The 20,793-nt window shown below is 43.5% G+C and overlaps 1 protein-coding gene across 1 annotated transcript in view; it reads left to right on the forward strand.

Moving 5' to 3' along the window:
- The first annotated feature begins 812 nt into the window (after positions 1-812).
- SETD3 (SET domain containing 3, actin histidine methyltransferase) overlaps positions 813-20,793 on the forward strand; it is a 108,195-nt gene continuing 88,214 nt past the window's right edge. Inside the window, 4 exon segments of the mRNA XM_030214029.1 lie at positions 813-1,128; positions 1,815-1,930; positions 12,980-13,072; positions 13,886-14,034. Of these exon segments, the coding sequence (XP_030069889.1) occupies positions 1,822-1,930; positions 12,980-13,072; positions 13,886-14,034 (351 nt within the window). The 5' untranslated portion in view covers positions 813-1,128; positions 1,815-1,821.

Below are 20,793 nucleotides of genomic sequence, written 5' to 3' on the forward strand. Positions count from 1 at the left end.
ACTGCCATAAATAACTAGATATAAATTCTGAATGTTGAGCACCTGATTCTCATGACATGATGTCTGTTTTAGTGGTCCTTTACCAGGAGAAAATAAATCGCTGCACGAACATAACACATGCTAGGGTGTCCCTATAACCAGCCCCTCGAAATGACAGACTGATTGGGGTTTATAACAAATTACTATACATATGGAAAGTTATTCCGTTATTATACTTCCTCTGTGTACATTCGTACGCTGCACAAGCTGGCATGCTTGAAAATAGAAGTGAGATGAAATAAAAATGTTACCAAGAATAAAAAGAACGACAACGTGGATACAGTAGCAGCTCACAGGTATGTTTTGAGTGTACTAGAGATGACGGCTGCGCGGGGGGAGTGGAAACCGAGATTAACCCGGTTGGTTGCAACGCGTTGACGTCACTGGGTCTCCTGTCTATTAAACCTCCTTCGGTTTATCATCCCGCCCCCAGACGCCTCCTGTTTTCGTCCAACCTCCTTGCATGGGTGGCTTGCTTGGAGTGACTGCCGGCCCCGCCCTCTGATGTCAGTTCCTGTTCCGGCTGCGCGCCCGCCAATAGAGAGACCTCCTCGGCTGCGCCAACAATAGAGAGATTTCCTTGGGCCGTGCTGTGGTGGTAAGTTTATCTCCTCGTCGCCTCTGCTGCGGCTTCTTTCTGGAGCTGTAGCGGCTCGGGTGACAGCGCGAGGGAAGCAGCGGCTTGGGCTCGTAGCCAGCGGGAGGGAGGGAAGCAGCAGCTTGAGTGACAGTGGGTGGGAGGGGGGTGACAGCGGGTGAGTAAGCATTTCAGGTCTGCAGGCTACAAGGGTCATAGTCATGGATCTACTATGCTGCCTTTTGTGGTTGCATCCAAAAGCAGTTTGCATGTATATTCTATGCAGGTTCTAAGTGCAGTGAATGAAACTGGCTTGTGATAATCCTGCTGAAACTTTTGACATTTCTCTGATATATTCATGGGGGGCTTGTGCTCCGTGGATTCAAAGCGTTTGCAATTTGCGAGATGCTCTCCCCAAGTTTCCAAGAAGCTCAGGGACTGGTTCAGGTGGCTGATCTACTAAAACCCGACCAGGAGTATCTCCTTCCAAATTAACTCTCTCCTAACTGCAGGTGCAGCTAAATGTTTGTTTGCATGTTGATAATTGTCTCCATTACTTGTTCAAGACGGCCCCCTGCTGCTTGTTTTCAGAGGTGGTGTTCTTGTAATAACTGGTGGTGTTTTTTTTGGGGGGGGGGAAATAGTTCATCAGTCTTCTATGTTTGTGCAGCGCGGCGTATGCTTTGTAGGCGCTATATAAATGCTAAATAGTAGTAGTAGAATCCTTTTCTTTCTTGTGTTGAAATTGTTTTCTTTGTATATGCTTAGTCAGATAGGAGCTTGAGTGCCTGATATTAGCTATGGAAGTTGAAAACAATAGTTGACTGAACTTTGTGGCCCCTGCCCCATATTAGTTTCAAGGCTTGAAGAATTATTTTATTGTATTCCTTTCCCAGAGATAAAGTATCAAGACATTTTGCATGAGGAATGGTATTTGTGTGGGAAGAGGTGCAAACAAGGCAATGACATAGCCCCCAAAACTACTTAGAGCTGTATGAGATACAGCCCATTGGATGGGTTATGGGGCCTCTCCCAAATTTCTGCCCTGGGCCACAGCATTTTTAACACCAGCCCTGTTCTGAACAAGTTAATTTTAATTTAAAACTAAATCAAATCTTGTTAGCGATGTTGAGTCATTTCTATATTTTCATTCTCTTCTTTGTTGTTTTAATTCAATTTTTTGTTTTGACTGCTGTAGCCAGAAGATGGGTAAGAAGAGCAGAGTGAAAACTCAGAAGTCAGGCAGTGGAGCTGGAGCTGCTGCTGCAGTGCCACCAAAAGAAATGCTGAATTTGATAAGTGAATTATTGCAGAGTAAGCTTCATTTTCTTAACTCTTAATATTTAAACTGTTGTACATTGAACTGACCCAGAATACGCAGGGGACACTTGGTTACCAAGCTTATCACAACTAGTGTTCAGCTGGTTTTTTTTATATGGCTTGTGATGTGAGGCCATCTTTAGAGAGTAAGGCTACTGTCCACTGTCCCCATTCTTTAATCAGCTGCAGAGCTAAATAAATCCTCCCTCCTTTCCCTATTTTAAGGCCCTTTTTATAAAGGCAAGATAAGTGCCTATATTTGTAAAATAAGCATCCAAAACTAGGCCATTAGTACACAAATGCTCTTGCATAAATTTTGCATGTGCTCTAAAGGTGTAAATGTACACATGCAGTGTTGTACATTTTATAAAATACACATAGCAGCTCTGCCCTAAAGTTGCCTCTGAGAATGCCTACACACAGGTTTCATAAAGTATGTGTGCGCCTTCCATGTGCCTACTTTATACCTCATGCAGCTTTATAAGAGCCCTTTCCTTGGCATCTGGGCTGTATCATCCTTAACAAGCAGGTAGTGTTGCTTCCCGCCAGCAAGGGCAGGGAGAGAAAGTGATCTTTTCCAGTGGCATTACCAGTAAAACATGCTGATTCTCATAGGGAAAGGTTCTAGTATTCCTCTACTTCCAGCAGACTGGTGCTCCTGGTGCCTGGACTAGCTCCCACCGTTGTGTAAAATATGATTTATGTATTAAGAATGTTTCATAAAATTTACTGCCATAGTAATTAAAAGGAGAATTTAAAATACAGAATTATGGGGTACAGTTTCAAAGTAGGTTCTGGTGCTGTTTTTGTGTTGTCCCCAGTTCCCCCAACTCTTTGCTAGTGTCCTTTAGAGAATTGCTCTGATCTCTAATTACACTCCTCTCCTGTCACTTCTCAGGGGGTGATGTAGAAATAGGTACCAGTATTATGTAGCCTAATAGTCAGAGCAGCAGGCTGAAAAGCTAGGATTCAATTCCTGATTGTCCAGTGATGATGGTTGTAATCTTGGACAGGTCTGTTGCCTTAGGTGCAGCTTAGTAGATCTCTGCCTAAGTGAACTGCAATCTAGGTGTATCGGAATATGTAATTCATCTTGAACTTAAACTTTGAAAAAGCACATCATTAAATTGTGGTCTAAATGTCTGCATGAAGGTTTGAATGGGCCATATAAACTTGAAGAAAGAGTCAAGGCACGCTCAGTCTGGTACTGTGTCCAGGTTCTAGGGTCAATGACTGCAGCGATTTTAAATGTTGCCATGAGTATGCAGTGGTGGTTGTCTCCAGGAATCTGACTGGAGCTCCCTTTCCGATAGGTGGTGACAATGGATGCCAACAAGTCAGATTGGGGAGCTCATTACAATTTTTCTTGCCCAGGGCACCTAGAGAAAACAGGAGTCTCGGCAGTCAATAAATGCTTGCAGCTCAGGGCACTGCGGAATGCCTACCCTGACTTTGCTGCTTTTCTGGCAGAGGCCTTGGTCTGAGTATTTTCTGACAATGCAATGGCAGAGATTCTTCTCTGCTTGTTGGCAGCTCACAATTATTGGCTCTTGAATGTGGAGGTGGACTTTCTCAGCAGGCATTCCTTGGACCAAGGAGGATGGAACTAACCAGCCAGGATTTTCAGCTAATAGTGGACCAATTGGGTTCTCCACTTCTGGACTTTATGGCATTGAAAAGGAATGCCAAAGTGCCCAAGTTCTTCAGCTGCTGGAAAGAACCAGGCTTGATGGGGATTGATGCCTAATTGCAGCCCTGACCGGACATATAGCTACTGTATGCCTTCCCTCTTGGCCCATAGTAGGCCATGTGTTGAAGGCTCACATTGTACCTGGGCTTGAATAATTCTCATAGCCTCGGATTGGCAGTGGAGGCCATGGTACATTTACCTGATTCGACTGCTAGATGGGGTCTTCCGCAGGTACACGGCCTACTGAAGCAAGGTCCAGTGCTTATGGAGGATCTGTGCCCCTTTGGTCTTATGGCTTGGCCATTGAATGTAAATAACAGCAGATAGACCCACATGGTCCTTCCAGTCTGCCCAGCATGTGGCCAGAGCCGCTCCTGCCACTCATACAGTCTGCCCAACAAGGTGGCCAGAGCCGCTGTTGCCACTCTATTCGAGCCCCTGTTAACCATGTTTAAATGCTGGTTGTCAAGTCTCCACTATGCCAATCATATAGGCAGTCAGACATAATGGGGATGATATGTGGTTATAAACAAAATTCCCAATTATTGCTAACAGTATTCAACTTACCAGGCAAGATATCTTCCTCTCCCCCCGAGCTGCACAGCACCCTCACTCGTAGCATGTGATGGCAAAGCATAGGTGCTAGCTTTGTGGGTGCCAGATCACCTGTTCCCCCCCCCCCACCCCCCCCCCCCCCCCCAAAAAAAAAAATTGTTTCCAGCACTAGGCTGGCACCAAAACTACAGGGAAAAGCAGGAAAGAAGGCTGTCTCTCCTCAGCTGCTTCTCCTGCCTCCTCTTCTGACCAGTTGGCTGCAGGAGAAGGCTGGAAAGAAGGTTGGTGTTCCCAAAGCTACTGTTCTTAGGTCCCCTGCAGCTTATTGGCTGGCTAAGGAATAGCTGACCAATAGGCTAATAGGGAGCAGAGAAAAGCAGCAGTGTAGGACAGATAGTCTTCCTTCCTTTGGTCAGCCATAGGGAGAGAAGTTCTGCTTCAATCGAGCAATAGGGAAAGGTAGTGAGAAACTGATACAGAAAAAGGAGAATGAAAGGAAAGGCTGAGAAAAGAAGCAGTGAGGGCCTGAGCTGCTGGGAGAGGGGGGGCTGTAAAGGAGTGGAGGAGTAGCCTAGTGGTTAGTGCAGCAGACTTTGATCTTGGGGAACTGGGATTGAATCCCACTATAGCGCCTTGTGACTCTGGGCAAGTCACTTAACCTTCTATTCCCCCAGGTACAAAACTATGTAAACCTCTTTGAATGTGGTTGCAAAAAAAAACCACAGGCAGTATATCCATTCCCTTTCCCTAAAAGGGGTACTGGCTAGCAGATAATGCTATAAAGGTCTGGGGGAGTAACCAGAAGGAGTCCTGACTGAGAAGGGAGGAAAAGAACGGAGGAGAAGAGTGGTACTGAGGGAGAGTGGTAGAGAGCTGGAAGACATGGGATGTGAGGGGAAGAGACATGAACAGCGAATGAAAGTTGGGGCAGGGGTGCTATTAAATGTGATAGAAGTTAGTGAGGGGTTAGCTGGAGAAAGAAAAGCAGAAATGAAGGGGAAGGAGATTGTTGAAGCATGGAATACCATGAACTGAAAATCTCCCTTTTAAGACTACAGCTCAGATATTGATAGGAGCTATGGTCAGGATTTGAATTGAGGGAGAACACGGTTCCTGTTCATTAGAAAAAGAAACAAAAATCTCCCATTATCCCACAGTAGCAGTAATATGCCAGACCATTGGCAGAGTTTGGGGGAGGAGAGGGAGAACAAAGCACACATATTATCTCTCAAACTCTGTTTCAATATCGTCCCACAGATCCATACAGACTTGTGGGTTATGTTCCTTAGCCAGCAGGTGGCAGTCTCTCTATGTGATCATGTGCAGCCACCTAAACCTCGGTGGGTATTGTTGAGAATTTAGGGGTCCCGAGCCCCCCCAAGAAGGCTAGAGTGACCTTAATCTGACTCCATCTCTAAATAACACTAGTACTGGGGTAATCAAGGAGTTATTGCCTCTAAGGGAGACGTTAGGTCTAAGGAAAGATACCAGCCTTATGACAAACTGGATTTAGATTACAAGTTATACAATGCATTTATACCTTACAGCCTTGGATCATTAAGTGAAGCCCACAAATCATCATTTGGAATGAGGAGTTTATTTGCTAAGGTATAAGTCAAATCAGTGATTGACAACAGGCATGTACAATCAATTAATTATAGGAATATAATAAGCTGCAAACAGGTGTTAAATATTTGCTAATCTTTTATAATTTCTTTTACCAATTAGAGGTTTTACAAGGGGAAAGCAATTAGGTAATTTGTCAATTCTGTTGGACCACATTGGTTTCCCTTGGAGAGAGAGTGACAACCCTTTTCTCTCTAACTTAAACCAGGAAATGCCCGGATTTTTTATAGGTGCCCTCAGGATATGGGTAATATGGACAGTAGATATACCTGATTGGATCTATGCTAATGTCATGGTTGTCACTGATTGGCTCATGCTAATGAGTAGCTTCTATCTTGCTACGGCCTTTCCTTTCTCACACCAGCTGACCACAATCCTGCTCACAGGAAGTCCTCCCTCCTCTCTGGAACAGCTAGTTCCCTATTTTCTTTGCACCTGCTATTGACTCACTTATTTCTCAACTTGTTTTTCTAACTTACATTAGAGAAAATTCCACTTTGTAACAGATACGGGCTTCCATTTGTGTTGAAAATCCTCCATTTTGTTTCCATATCTATTGACTTAACTTTTAGGCCTCAATCTGGGCTACAAACTAGGCCATACTTTTCCAGGAAGCTCCCAGTTATGTCAGCCATCAGATTTCTGACTCAGCCAAGGTCTGTAATGGCCTGAGCTCTATGACTGGGCCCTCCACCATTCTAGTGGAGGGGTCTCTGGCTGTACCATAATTATACATTCCCCACTTGTCACCCCCTCTGGGGAGGGGTGACACAAAGCTCGTCAAGCTTGTCATCATCCATTCCAGAAGGTAGCAAGCTATCAAACGAGAGGGCGAGTTTTTGGTCTTACAAATTGCTAGAAGGTATGGTGCAAGACAGGAAATTTCATTCTCAGGTGATATATTATTTGGGCATATGGAATTCCCTTTATATTACCCAATCCCTTGGGCCTTAATCCTGATGTCATCTCTCTTGAGACTTACTCAAACCTGTAGTGAGAGAGGTTTTATGAATGGGACAAATCCATGAGTTCATCTACAAAATCTCATGAAGTATAGGTATATGGGTAATAGCAATTTCAGGTGGATCATGCTAATAAATACTTTTGAGGTCTTTCTATGGCTTCTATTGTATCTGTTGCATAGTGCATGGGGAGATAATCTAATGTATCTATCATAGTGGTTTTGAGTAAGCATTGTTATGGGCTCAACAAATATATGGTTAGTACTCTGATTGCAGGCTGTTTTAGGTTGTATGTATTCAGAATCCTTAAACAGGTCGGAATTCCTGGACCTTACCATTACTCATCATTAGCATCCAATAATGAGCACTAAAAAGTAGATAGCAAGTATGAGGTTACCTAATACAGCAAAAATGGTCAATCCTAGGAAAATTTATATTAATTATACAGTATTCTATCAATCTAGCAGGTGTAGGGTCATAACTCTGCAGCTCCGGATGCTGGGCTCATGACCCATTCTCCCCCGGCCTAATTGACCCTTCTTTTGGGGTTGAGGGCTCCCTTCTCTGGTGAGCAGGGTACACCTGGTAGTGCCAGGTCCCCCCCCTTCCTCCTGGTGTTGCCTCCAGTCGGTGTTAAAAGTATACATAATAAATTCCAGGAACAGCTGTGCTCACAGTAAGCAGCGCTGGTAAGGTTGCAGCTTCTTGATTCGAGTGTGGGCTGCAAGGCTGGAAGCTGGTGCAAGGGAGGGGGTCGATGGTTGGCCGATGGCAATGACTTCCAAATATGCTAAGCACTGCTCCCGGTACTTGAGTCACAGAGCAGCATCGGGTTCCTGCCATGCCTGCGCACATGGTACCATCAAAGCCATTCTGCCATCAGAGGGCAGAGGACACCTGTAGTTGGGGGATTGAGCGGGAGGCGTCGGAGCCAGAGTTGGTGGGCACATTGGGCCTTGCTGCTTCATGCCCTTCAGGTGCCATTTTTTCAGACCCCCCCCCCCCCCCACACACACACACACACAAACGTGCTGCGTTAGAGCTGGTGTCAGCAGGTGCCTCTAGCTTCTCTTCATGCCCTTCAGCAGGTGCCATTTTCTTTTTGGGCTGTTCCTTGTGCAGGTACAGAGAAGAGTGATGAAAATGATAAAGAGGGTGGGACGACTTCCCTATGAGAAAAGGCAGAAACGGCTAGGGCTCTTCAGCTTGGGGAAAAGACGGTTGAGTGGAGATATTTTATTTATTTGTTACATTTGTATCCCACATTTTCCCACATATTTGCAGACTCAATGTGGCTTACATAATATTGTGAAGGCATTCGCCAAATCCGGTAAGGGATAGGTACAAAATGTTGTATTGGGATAGGGAAGATAAGATTCAATCAAGTTGGGTTGAGGTAAAACGAGTTCATCAATGTCCAATACAATCTTTAATAGTGAAGTGTTGCAGGGTTGAGTCATTTAAGTTGGGTCATTCGGATATGCCCTTCTGAATAGGTGTGTGTTTTTTTGTTTTTTTTTTTTTGTTAACATTTTTACCCCGCGCTTTCCCACTCATGGCAGGCTCAATGCGGCTTACATGGGGCAATGGAGGGTTAAGTGACTTGCCCAGAGTCGCAAGGAGCTGCCCGTGCCTGAAGTGGGAATTGAACTCAGTCCACCACCCTAACCCCTAGGCCACTCCTCCACTTCCTGAATTTTAGGTAATCATAAGTTTTCACCACTTATGGCAATGCGTTCCTCAGGCGCGTGCCTATGTAACAGAAGTTGGACGCATGGGTTGTCTTGTATTTTAGTCCTTTGCAATTTGGGTAATGGAGATATGATAGCGGTATATAAAATGAGTGAAGTGGAACAGGTAGATGTGAATCACTTGTTTACTCTTTCCAAAAATACTAGGACTAGGGGGCACATTGAAGCCTCAAAGTAGTAAATTTAAAACAAATCAGAGAAAATATTTCTTCACTCTGGAATTTGTTGCCAGAGAATGTGGTAAAAGCAGTTAACCAAACCTTTTTTTTTTTTTTAATCTTACTAAAAAGTCCCTAAGCCATTATTAAGATGGACTTGGGGAAAATCCACTGCTTATTTCTGGGATAAGCAGCATAAAATGTACTGTTTTGGGGTCTTGCCAGGTACTTGTGACCTGGACTAGCCACTGTTGGAAACAAGATACTGGGCTTGATGAACATTTGGTCTGTCCCAGTATGGCAGCATTTTACAGGGACAGAAATTTCACCTATCCCCACGATAATCTCCTCCATCCACAGCAGTTGATGCTTGCAGCCTTCTGTTTCCTCCCAACCCTAACAGCTTCTTGTGGCTTTTTTTTTTTGGATGGTATTCACCAAGCCTCTTCTGGTGCTCCAGATGCCCCTCTTTGTTCATTCCAAGCCTCAATCTGGTGTTCCAGTGCATTCCAAGACTCATTCTGGAGTCACTGGAGATTGACTACACTCATGTGTGAATCTCATGGTAACTTTTATCACCACAGGAATCCCATATAACTTTCTGTTCCACAGGATTCCCAAATCACTATTTCCTTAGCGTTCCTGTGGACCAGCCCAGAAAGTGACGGGTTGTGCACACCTTCCAGCAGTTGGAGACTGAACTCTCTCAAGAGAGCCAATAAAAGCCCTGGATAACTAGAGGCGGATCCAGTGTTCTCAGCCTCCAGCAGGTGGAAGGTGGAGAGCCCTTCAGTCTCTTTCTATTTCTTCTTTCTAGCTTAAAAAAATAAATAAAAATTACTTATTTAATTCTGTGCTCCGGTGTTTCTCGTAGCAGTCAAAGGCTGAGCCCCATGTGGGTTCTTGGTAAGCCTTGGGGGTTGGGTGGCCAGGTCCCTCCCGGCCCCTTGAACTCCTTCCAAGTTTTTTGTTTGAGTGCTGGCATCTTTTTCTGTTAAGGAAAGTATTGCACTACCTCGGTCCCTTTGCAGGAAGGGTGCTTTGAGGGCTGGGAGAGACAGCCATGTTAAATTTGCACATTAAAAAAAGAAAAAGTGAACGAGTAAAGCAGCTCCGTTTTGCTTCAGCAGCCCTTCCGTTTTGGCTTGGTTGGGTGCTTGTTGGCTGGAGTTTTGTTTTTTTTTTTTCCCCCTCCCCCTTTCTGGGAGAAAAGAAATTCCGCCAGTTTCTCTTTCTTTTGTGCCATCGTGTTCGTCAGTCTCTGTGGTTTCTTCTCATTTTGATGCAGGGATTCCTGTCTCATTAGCTCTGGCTTCGGTGGGAAACGCCACCATTTTGGATAAGCAGCCTGTTGTCGTAGAGAGGCCAATTCCTGTTCAGGAACAGTTGTTGGGGTCTTCTTCAGTGCCTTCTTTTGACCAGAAGGGAGTTCCTGAGGGGGAATTCCCTCCTGAATTTGTTTTACAAATGTATAGGGCATTTCTTTCTTTTACATAAAGCAGCTCCTGAGTCGGAGTGGGTTTTATCTTCAGCTAAGCGCCCAAGAGTTTCCTGGGACCTAGAGGATGAACATGTGTCCGACACAGATCCTGAAATGCCCCTCCTTGGAAGATGCTGGTTTGGGAGATGTACAGTTTTCTGAAGACACCGGGTCTGTGGATCCAGTTGAAGATTCATTCCTGTCTGGTAAAGATCCCTCAGTAGTATGGATTTTTCGTAAAGAGGATTTACAGGAGCTTATATGTTAGTTTCTTCCACTTTAAATTTTGAAGAATCCTCCACTGTACAGCAGTGCAAGGTCAATCTTTTAGTCAAGTGCATCAGAAAGATTGTTTCCTGTGCATCAGGATATCAGAGATATCATCCAAGCACAGTTGGACATACCAGATGCGCCATTTAGGCTTTCAAGGTCTATGATTCATCTCTATCTGGCTCCTGAACAGGACAAATCTCTTCTTAAGCCACTGCTGGTGGATGCCATTGTCTCTGTAGTTAGAGAGGAATACCGTACCTGTGAATGGCAGCAGTTCTCTTAAGGACATTCAGGATCGGCATATGGCATCTCTGTTAAATTCTAGCTTTGATGTTTCTGCTCTAGTGGTACAGACATCCATTTGTGGGTCCTTGGTAGCCAGGGCTTGTTTTTGCTGGTCCCAATGGGCTTTAGATAGGTCTTTTTATTTTCAGAAATAGCCAGACTTAGTTTGAGACTTTTGTGAGTACTTTTTATTTATTTATTTGTAACATTTGTATCCCACATTTTCCCACCCATTAGCAGGCTCAATGTGGCTTACAAAATACCATAAAGGCGACCGCCAAGTCCGGGAGGGTAAACAAATTTAGATTGAAATAGGGGTCAGGTAAGGTTAGGGTATAAGGGTCAACGATAATAAGGAATATATAATGTCTAATATGATCTAAGGTTATGTTATGTTGCAGAGTTGATGCATTTAAGTAGTGTCAGTGGGATAGGCCTTGCAAAACAGGTAAGTCTTTAATGATCTCCTGAAGTTAAGATGGTCGTAAATCGTTTTCACAGTCTTTGGTAGTGCATTCCACATTTGTGTGCCTAATTAGGAGAAATTGGATGCATAGATTGATTTATATCTGAGTCCTATGCAGCTCGGTTAGTGGAGGTTCAAATAGGTACGTGATGTAATATTTCTATTTCTGGTTGGAAGATCTATCAAGTCAACCATATATCCTGGAGTTTCACCGTAGATAATCTTGTGGACCAAAGAGCAAATTTTGAAGGTAATGCGTTCCTTGATTGGGAGCCAATGCAGTTTTACTCGGAGAGGTTTGGCACTATCGAATCGTGTTTTGCCGAATATCAGCCTGGCAGCTGTGTTTTGGGCTGTCTGGAGTTTCTTCAAAAGCTGTTCTTTACATCCCGCATATATTCCATTGCAGTAATCTGCATGGCTCAGAACCATTGTTTGTGTCAAGTTACGGAATGTTTCCCTCGGGAAGTAAGGTCTTAGACGTTTAAGTTTCCACATAGAATAATAGAATGTGGGTTTGACATTCTTAATGAATGGATTTCAGATTTTAGGGTAATTGTTTTCTTTAAAGTTCCCAGTTTTAGGAAGCTTTTTTTAAAACCTTTTAGGGAAACTGTATTAGTTATTTAATAGTTACATTTCAGTTGGAGAAGCAATTAAAGATTTTAGGAGTTGTCTTTGAATTCTTGACTTTTGGACAATATGTAAGTCGAGTGATTTTTTTTTTTTAAAGGCATTTTACAGTATGGAAAAAAACGAGATCAAGTTTTCAATTTTAATGCTTTTAGACTAGTACAGATTACTGCAATGCAACACTTTGTAAGTTTATCTGAAGATCTTTTATTTAAAAAAACAAACTACAAACATTTCAGAATAGTGGCATGACTTGTCAGTCATCTAAATATGAATCAGCTGTTCCATTGTTAAAATTTTAGGCCCTGAATTATTTGTGTGCTACGATTTCTTATTCTGTATGGATCTGCTCCGGAATATCTGTCTGATCTTGTTAATCTTATGTGGAAAAATAGAACCTTGTTTGACAGGCTCCCAGTATTGCTACAGTATCCTAACCCTAAAGGAGTAATCTACATAACTGTGTTTAATGGGTTTTGGTTTTTTTTTTCCTTTTCAATGACCCAAATAGTGGAATACTCTTCCTTTAGAACAATTACTCCATACAGATTATTTAGGAAAGCTCTTAAAACATCTTTTTCAGAAATTTTAATAGGTAATTTTCTGCTTTTTGATGTTTTGTTTTTAAATTGTAGCTCTCTGGGAATGTCCAGATTTGTCCTCTTACTGTAAGCTGCATAGAACTCTCTTGGGACTCTGTGGGATATAAGAGCCCAATTATATTGTAAAAATATCTTCTGTAAAATGGAATTAGCAGTAAATTAGACTTCCAGGTTTAGCTCCAGTAATGTAACTGTTGATGTACAAATACACACCTGTAAAGTTGGGCAGCTATTTATAAGCACATGAATTCATATTTTACATGTGTATGTTACAACTCTGCCTATGTTATGCGTAGGCTTTGTCCCCCAGGTACACTCTTCATGTGTGTATGTCTTGTATGTCTGCAGTTTCACAGGCTTAGGAAAGCCCTTTCTGCATGTAAAACAGGCTTTAACATGCAGGTAAAGCTTTATAAAATGACCCCTGTGATGTGCAAACAGCTATGGAATGTGGTTTTTGGCTTTAATAAGAGGTGATGACTAAAAGCACTTTTGGAGCCAAGTAAAATTGTCAGTGAAGATGTAATGAAGTATTTGTATCAGGATTGTTTCTCTTCCTCAGAGTGCAGCAGCCCAACCTCTGCTCCTGGCAGGGAATGGGAAGAGTATGTGCAGATCCGAAGCCTGGTGGAGAAAATACGCAAAAAACAAAAGGGTAAGTGTAGAAAGGTATAAAATGTTGGTCATCTTAGATATTGCAGAACAAACCGAGGGCAATGGAATGCATTTTGATGTGCAAAACATGAGAGTGCCAGTATCAACACTGGCAAGAGATGGGAGAGAACCTGACCAAGAGGGTTCTTGTTTGGATCTTGTATTTAAAAGGATCCTGGTGGGGGAAAATAACCAGCAATTGTCAACCACTCATTTCATATCATAGCTGTCATTCTTGGGAGATGGAAGTAGCCTGTGCATTAAGGCCTTTGTAGCTCACAAGGTTAGAACTGTACAAGCAGCTACATTAATACCTGAACTCTCTTAGCCCACAATGCAATTACTAACAATCTGTGAGGGTGTTCTAATAGTTTTGAAATCACTGTCTGAAAAAATAATAAAAATAGATTTAGACGGAAGTAATCATTTCCCTTTTACTACAATAATGAAACCACTTTGCTTTTTATGTATAGTTTGTTGCTGGGAGCCCAAATGACCCTACTGTTTGAATGCGACATTTCATTTACCCTTTGTGAAAACCTGAGGCCTCAAGGGTTTCATTTAGAGAAGACAGATCAACTAAATGAACTATCTAGAGTCCCGTATGCTGCTGTTTTAACCAGGGTTGTAAACAAATTATCCTGTGGTTTTACTTTGTACAGAAGCAAAGATAACATTTTAACAAAACCCTTATCCAAACAGACAGTTGCTGGGTGTTCCAGTAAATAAACCTGTGCAGGAATCGTTTGTAACCTTTTAAATCCTACTGCATGATCTTATATTAATATCCATCTTCGATGTATATTAAAAATAGGTCTCACAATCTTGTTTGATGGAAAACGAGAAGACTATTTCCCTGAGCTGATTAAGTGGGCCAATGAAAATGGAGCTTCTACAGAGGGATTTGAGTTGGTAGACTTCCCAGAAGAGGGATTTGGCTTAAAAGCAACTAGAGACATTAAGGTAAGTAAACCAGAACCTGCACCTGTGAGAGTCCTGTTTGTGACCCTTTTGGAAATGTGACAATATGACTTTTACAAGAAGATAAACTTGTCATCCTTGTCATTTCTACCTTCTAAAGGCAGAAATATTACTGCTTTTTTTTTTTTCTCTGTTGAAAAGCAGGATTAATTAGCTCGTAAATGAACATACAAACTTTCCCCAAAAAGAGGAAGTTGTAGGACTAAAGGCGATAACATGAAGATGCCAAGAAATAGCCTTAATAGCAATAGCAGAAACCATGGGGAAATGCCTGAAATGGTCTTGAGAGGAGTTGGAGCAAAAAAGCAATAATTGAATTCAGAAAGGAATAAACAGAGGATCCCTAAATAGGGAAGAGTATGGAAACCAAGCAAAAAGCACACTTGCTCTAAGCAACAGTTCATTTTATTCAAAATTATTTATAGCCTGCATATCTAAATACCTATGTGGATTACAAATGATTTTTGCATTTCAAAGAGCATAGAGAGTGAACCTGCACCAGGTGGCATGTACAACTCTCCACCTCATTTTACTGGGTAGACTGGATAACATAGTAAATGATGGCAGATAAAGACCTGTACGGTCCGTCCAGTCTGCTCAACAAGATAACTCATTTTACATGGTATGTAATACTTTATACCTGAGTTTGATTTGTCCTTGCCATTCTCAGGGCATAGACTGTAGAAGTCTGCCCACCACTGTTCTTGTACTATGTTCTAAAGCTAACAAGGTCTTTATCAGCTATCATTGATCTTTATCAGTTATCATTTATTGTTTTACCATGTTATGTCATCCAACAGTGCCAACAAGAATATCTCTCTAAGCTTAGGAGAACTGTGAAGGTTTCTCTGAGGGGCTAATGCAAAAAGTGGCACATTAGCTGTGTGCTCAGCCAAAAGTGAACAGCTCAAAGCAAAGGTTTATTGCTTGATGCAGTAAGCAATGACCATGCAGATTACTACTGCATTAATGTGCACAGTTAGAAGGAAGGGGAACATGATTTAAAAAAAAAAATTACCCAAAATATTCCTGATAGTCTGTTGGACCACCTGTGTTGTCCCCCCCTCCCCCGTGTACCTTAAAGTAAAGGCAGGAGTGATCCTGTTAAATTGGTCTGCCAAAAATTCCCTATCTTGCATGATGCTTCCTGAGATGTAGTGCATGGAGTTGGGTGCCACCATTTTGGAGTGGGCATCGCTCCTGTTTTCTCTTTAATGGTATGCAAGAGTGAGTCTGGGGGGCCCAGGAAAGGGGCTCACGAGAGGTGGATGTTCACTAGACCACCAGGGATATTTTCTTGAAGTGAGGAGGTCCACAGGGATTTTTAGGTAGTGTTGAGGGTGGACAGGGGGCATCTCTGGCTGGTGGATGGGGAATTAGGAGGCTATCTTGGGGGATTGAAATAAGTTCTGCAGAAGATCTAACCCTTCTGTGCCTTCTCTGAGGTGGTGTGAAAGCTTCAGCCTCCTGCGGAATCTTTTACAGTTTTCCATTCACTTCTCTGCATTGGGGCTGAATAGCTAATACCTGCATTTCAATGTGCTATTCACCAGTGTCCTACCTGTAGATTCCTGTAGCATTCTTGTGCAGAAAACACCTCTGCATCACATGGCCATAGAATTGCATGCAGAAGTGGTGCAAACCCCACACCATCCTGTAAGCGTTTTGCATTGACAAGTTTATAGAATTTCTTGCCCAGCTACCTCATAAGTTGTCAGTCTTATTTTCAGCCTTTTCTATGGGGGTTGCATTTTGTGTGTTCCTTTTCTTGTCTTGCAACTGAAAAAAGCAAACAGGATACTAGGAATTATTAGGAGAGGGATGCAAAATAGACCAAAAATTATTATAATGCCTCTATTGCTCCATGGTGCAACTTCACCTTGAGTATTGTGTTCAGTTCTGGTTGCTGTATCTCAGGTATAAGAATTAGTGGTCGCTGTACCTCAGAGGAATTAGGTTCAAAGAAGAGCGACCAAAATGATAGGATGGAACTGCTCCCATATGAAGAAAGGCTAAAGAGGTTAGGGCTCTTCAGCTTGGAAAAGAGATGGCTGGGGGGGAGGGGGATATGATTTGAGGTCTAGAAAATCCTGAGTGGTGTGGAGCGGGTGGAGGTTAATTGTGGGTTTCTTTTGTTTCCCCCCCCCCCCCCCCTCATTCAAAAAAATACAAAGACCAGGGAACACTCAATGAAATGCATGGAAATATATTTTTAAAACAAGAGGGAATATTATTAAATGGACTTGGGGAAAATCCACTATTTCTGGGATAAGCAGTATAGAATGTTTTGTACATTTTTGGGATATTTGCCAGGTATTTGTGACCTGGATTGGCCAGTGTTGGAAACAGGATGCTGGGCTTGATGGACCTTTGGTCTTTCCCAGTATGGCAATACTTATGTACTTATATATTTTTTTCACTCTTGATGCTGGAGAAAATGGGAACAGCAGTTAATGTATCTGGGTTTAAAAAAGAATGGACAGGTTCCTGGAGAAAAAGTCCATAGACTGTTATTGAGATGGACATGGGGGAAGACACTACTTGGCCCAGGACTGGAAACATGGCATGGTGCTACTAATTGGATTTCTGCCAGGTACTTGTGACCTGGATTGGCCACTGCTGGAAACAGGATACTGGAGTAGATGAACCATTGGTCTGACCCAGTATTAACTGTTATGTTCTCTAAATTCCCTTCTGCCTCCACCTCAAATACATAATTATAAGGGTACTGAAAAGGTACTCCTGAGGGTGGAAGGTATTCTTGTGAGATGCATACCAGACGTGCTACTACTGTCTCTGGGACTGTACCAAAATAACCCTTATTATTACTGTCAGAATTCACAAGCTGCAACCTGAAGACCTTAGTTTTTTATCAGCGGACTCCTCTAAATCACTGAAAAAATCCCAAGGAAGATAAAGGGTGCGAGGTGCACCCAGAGGCTTTGCAGGCCCAAGCCCCTCTTACAGGAGGAGGGAGAAATACTGCTTAGCCCCAGAAAGAGGACTAATGGCAAAAGCATACTTGCTTACCTTGTAACAGCTGTTCTCTGTAGTTGGCAAGATAAATTGGACATGCGTAAATACACCCACCTATCTTTTGAGGGGTTGGTGCCTAAGCTCTACACTAGATTGAGTGGACTCATGAGTGATGGCTGCTCTATAAGCTCTGGACATGCTCGCGTCCTAAGTTATGTTCTGATTTATCTGTCTATGGAGAACCCCCCCCCCCCCCCCCCCCCCCCCCCCACCCCCCCCACCCCCCCCATCCAGATGAGCAATTTGTTTTCCCCAAATACATGTTCACTTTATCTGGAGCCTACTGCCCTGTAGGACTATCTTGATTCAGCGCCAAGTTTCTTATGTTTTTGGGGGGAACATTTTATTTTTGCTGGATAACTGTGCAAATATAGCGTGATGTTACAGTAAAGTATACCAAAAACATTAACCCCACTTAATGTCAGCTGCTTCTAAAATACTAATAAATTGAATAAATACTAAAAATGAATAAAGATTCATTTAAGATAAAAGCAATTGGCTGTTTAGCTTCTGTGGAGAAAGTTGGATTTTTTTTTTAAGCCTTTTGTGATGCAGGTTTATGTGAAGCCAGAAGCACAATTTAGAGTGTATTTTGACTTCATATTTTAGTATGCCATCTTTTGGGCCTTTGTTTCCTCATGTAGGCAAAGCTGTATCTTTAGTGAAGTGTGCATATATTCCGAATGTTGGTTCCTGGTTATATGACTTCTTCCAAGATCTTGGTTGTAAACTGTTGATCTGATAATTTATTTGGTTTGATATACTGTTTCTCGTTGCCATAATACCAAAAGGAAAGCAAACAGTTCACTCAAGCACAAATAGGCAGCAAACATACAACCTAAACAATCAATCCATCCATCAAAGTTTAGAGAAGAGCAAAACCCACTAATGTAGACCTCTAATCCCTTCCCATCCCAGAGAACCCTCACTGAAAACAGTTTTCACTGTTCAAATGCCATTTTAAAGAAGTAGGGACACTCGAAAGCAGGAGAAGCTTTGAGTCATAACTATTTTAGGGAGCGAGTTCCAAGTGTGGGAGCGAGGAAAAGAAAAGCAGAAGACGCGTAGACTCCCAGCGAGCCTAGAGGGATGAGGTAGAACTAGCCTGTTGCCAAGCAGAGACTGAAGGTGCAAGGGGCTAGCTGGAAATATAAATAAGGAGGAGGTGTAATGTGCAAAACCTTGTGCATAATCCACTAGAATTTTAATTTCATTCAGAATTCAATAGGAAGCCAGTGGAGACGTTGCAGTAAAGGTGATACATGATCATATCATTTAGCTTGGCAGATTATACGGGCGGCAGTATTTGGAGGGTTTCAGAGACTGTTTGTTTAGATTAGCCTTAGTAATACCAACATAGGCGGAATTACTCTTTGGGCACTATGATACATTTGACAAAAATACTTTCCCTGAGGACAAGCAGGCCATATTCTCACATGTGGGTGACGTCATTCGTGTCACCCAGTGCGGAGCTTAAATAATGCTAATGTAGCTTAATGATCACATACACCACACGTGCACAACTGCCGTCCTACCCGCTGCAAGAGCACAGGACCAGCAGTTTCTTTGTCCGCAGTGAGTAGAGTATGTGTTGTCCCTTGCACTTCTCACAACTTTAGTGTGCGAGTCTGTTTTTGAGCTTTTTGTGCCTTTCCCTTCAGGTCCCCCCCCCCCCCCCCCCCCCCCCCCCCCCCCGCCCCACTGATTTTTGTTCAGGAAACTTTCCTCTCCCTTCCTGTATCGTCTTTAGTTCAGTTTTCCCCGCTTTTATGTTCTCTTTTCTTTTATCATGCTCAGTAGGCCCTCTCTCTTTTTCTGGTGCTTGCCCCCCCCCCCCCCTTTTTTTTTTTTTCAGTCTCCGTCAATCTGTTTTTGGCCACAGCTGTTTTCCCTTCCATGTCCTCAAAGGTTCCCAGTGGCTTTAAGCGTTTGTAACTAGTGCAATAAGACCATCTCTGGCAAGGACACTCATTATTGATGTCTTCAGTGTTTGGGGCCTGAACATACTCCTTCCATCTGTGTGCTTTCGTATAAAGAAAGGAACCTAGCTGGCCAGAGAGGCTGAAATAGATCATTTTTGGAGCCCGGTCCAAAATATCGACGTTGGTATCAACATCAGTGTTGGGGGTTGAATCAATCCATATGCCTGTCTTGGACCCTACATCAGGTGGGTCTCCACCTGCTTCAATGCCATCTGCTGTGCAGGACCCCCCAGGACTTGTCAGCATCAGACCTGACACTTCGATGTTGTCCTTGGCATTGAGGATTATTGGTTGCATCGGGTGAAGGCCAAGAAGCATCAGTATCGTTTTCCCCTCAACAAATGGTGCCAGGAGCTTCAGGGTTCCGAGGGATTTGGTCTCCAAGAAGCATCGGTACCAGGAGGACTGCTCCCCATTCATACAAGAGGTGCCAATGTAGCCAGGACCAGGCACCCACCTTGACTCTTGCAGTTCAGCAGTCTCTATGAACCAACACCCCTGCCTTTCCTGATGGCCTGTCTAAATGAGTGCATCCAAGCCGTGCTCCATGAGCACTTGGCGGGAATTTTACAACAGTGTGCATTGACGTTTGGGGTGCTTGCACCAGCCGTGCCTCTTGCTGCTGCCCTGCAAGGCCTTTGGCCTGTGGTGAGGTCTCCGCTGGTGTCGTGTGCCACCCATGCTGTCACCCCCTTGACGTCAGTGGAGGAAGCTTTGCTTGTATCAAGGAGGGAATAGACAGCTCATCTCCCTTCTCAGGGACATGGCTTTATTGAGACTCAGTCTTGGCTTTCCCACGTGGAGTTCTTTGAGTCTGATGAGGATCCATCGTACTTCTCAGAGGAGTCTTATGTTATCTCATCTAACCCCTCTCCTCCATAGGCAAGGAGGAAGTCTCCATCTGAGTGCCTTTCCTTCCCTGGTTTTGTCAAGGAGATGGCAGCTGCAATTCCGTTCATTTAGAGATGGAGGACGAGCCCAGGGCTGAGAGATTTTCAGTCCTGTCTACAAAAATCTCCTTGTGTGCAGTATATCTGATTTGGCAGACTCTTTCCCACAGGAGCAGGCTAAATCTCTTTGCCAGCTGGTCAAGCAGCGGAAGATGTTCTGTAATTTCTTGGCCAGGGGCACTTACGATACCTTTTGATGTGGTGGTCAACATCTCTGCTCAAAGTGTAGCGATGTGCAGACTCTTGTGGCTATGTGTCTCTAACTTGGACCCTGAGGTCCAGCAGAGACTGGCAGATGCTGCATGCCAAGGGATACCCTTTTTGGTGAGAAGGTGGAGGAGGTCGCTGACTTCATCAAGAAACACACTGACACCATTGCTACTTTTCCTTCTGCACCCTTCTCATCTAGGAGGTTTTTAGGTCACGTCGAAGAGGGGTTCCCACTACTCAGAGGTGCAGGTATGCTTCTTGCCATCTTCAGCATGCTCTGTACCAGCGCGCTTATTTTTGTCAACACTGTGCACCCAAGGCCCAGCCAGTTCCTCAGTCAAAGCAAGGGATGAGCTTTTGACTAGCTCCAGCAGAGCTGCAGTAAAAGTGACTGTTCTGGACAACTTGCTGGTTGGGGGGAAGCTGAAAGTTTTTCCAGGAAAGGTGGCCCTTGTAACCTCTGACCAGTGGGCTCTTCAAATAGTCTGTCTCGGTTACACCCTGAATTGGTGTCAAAGACCACCAGATTGCGCACACAGAGCATCTCACTTCAGCTCTCAGCA

Source organism: Microcaecilia unicolor, chromosome 9 (genome assembly GCF_901765095.1).
Source record: "Microcaecilia unicolor chromosome 9, aMicUni1.1, whole genome shotgun sequence".
Classification (NCBI taxonomy): domain Eukaryota; kingdom Metazoa; phylum Chordata; class Amphibia; order Gymnophiona; family Siphonopidae; genus Microcaecilia; species Microcaecilia unicolor.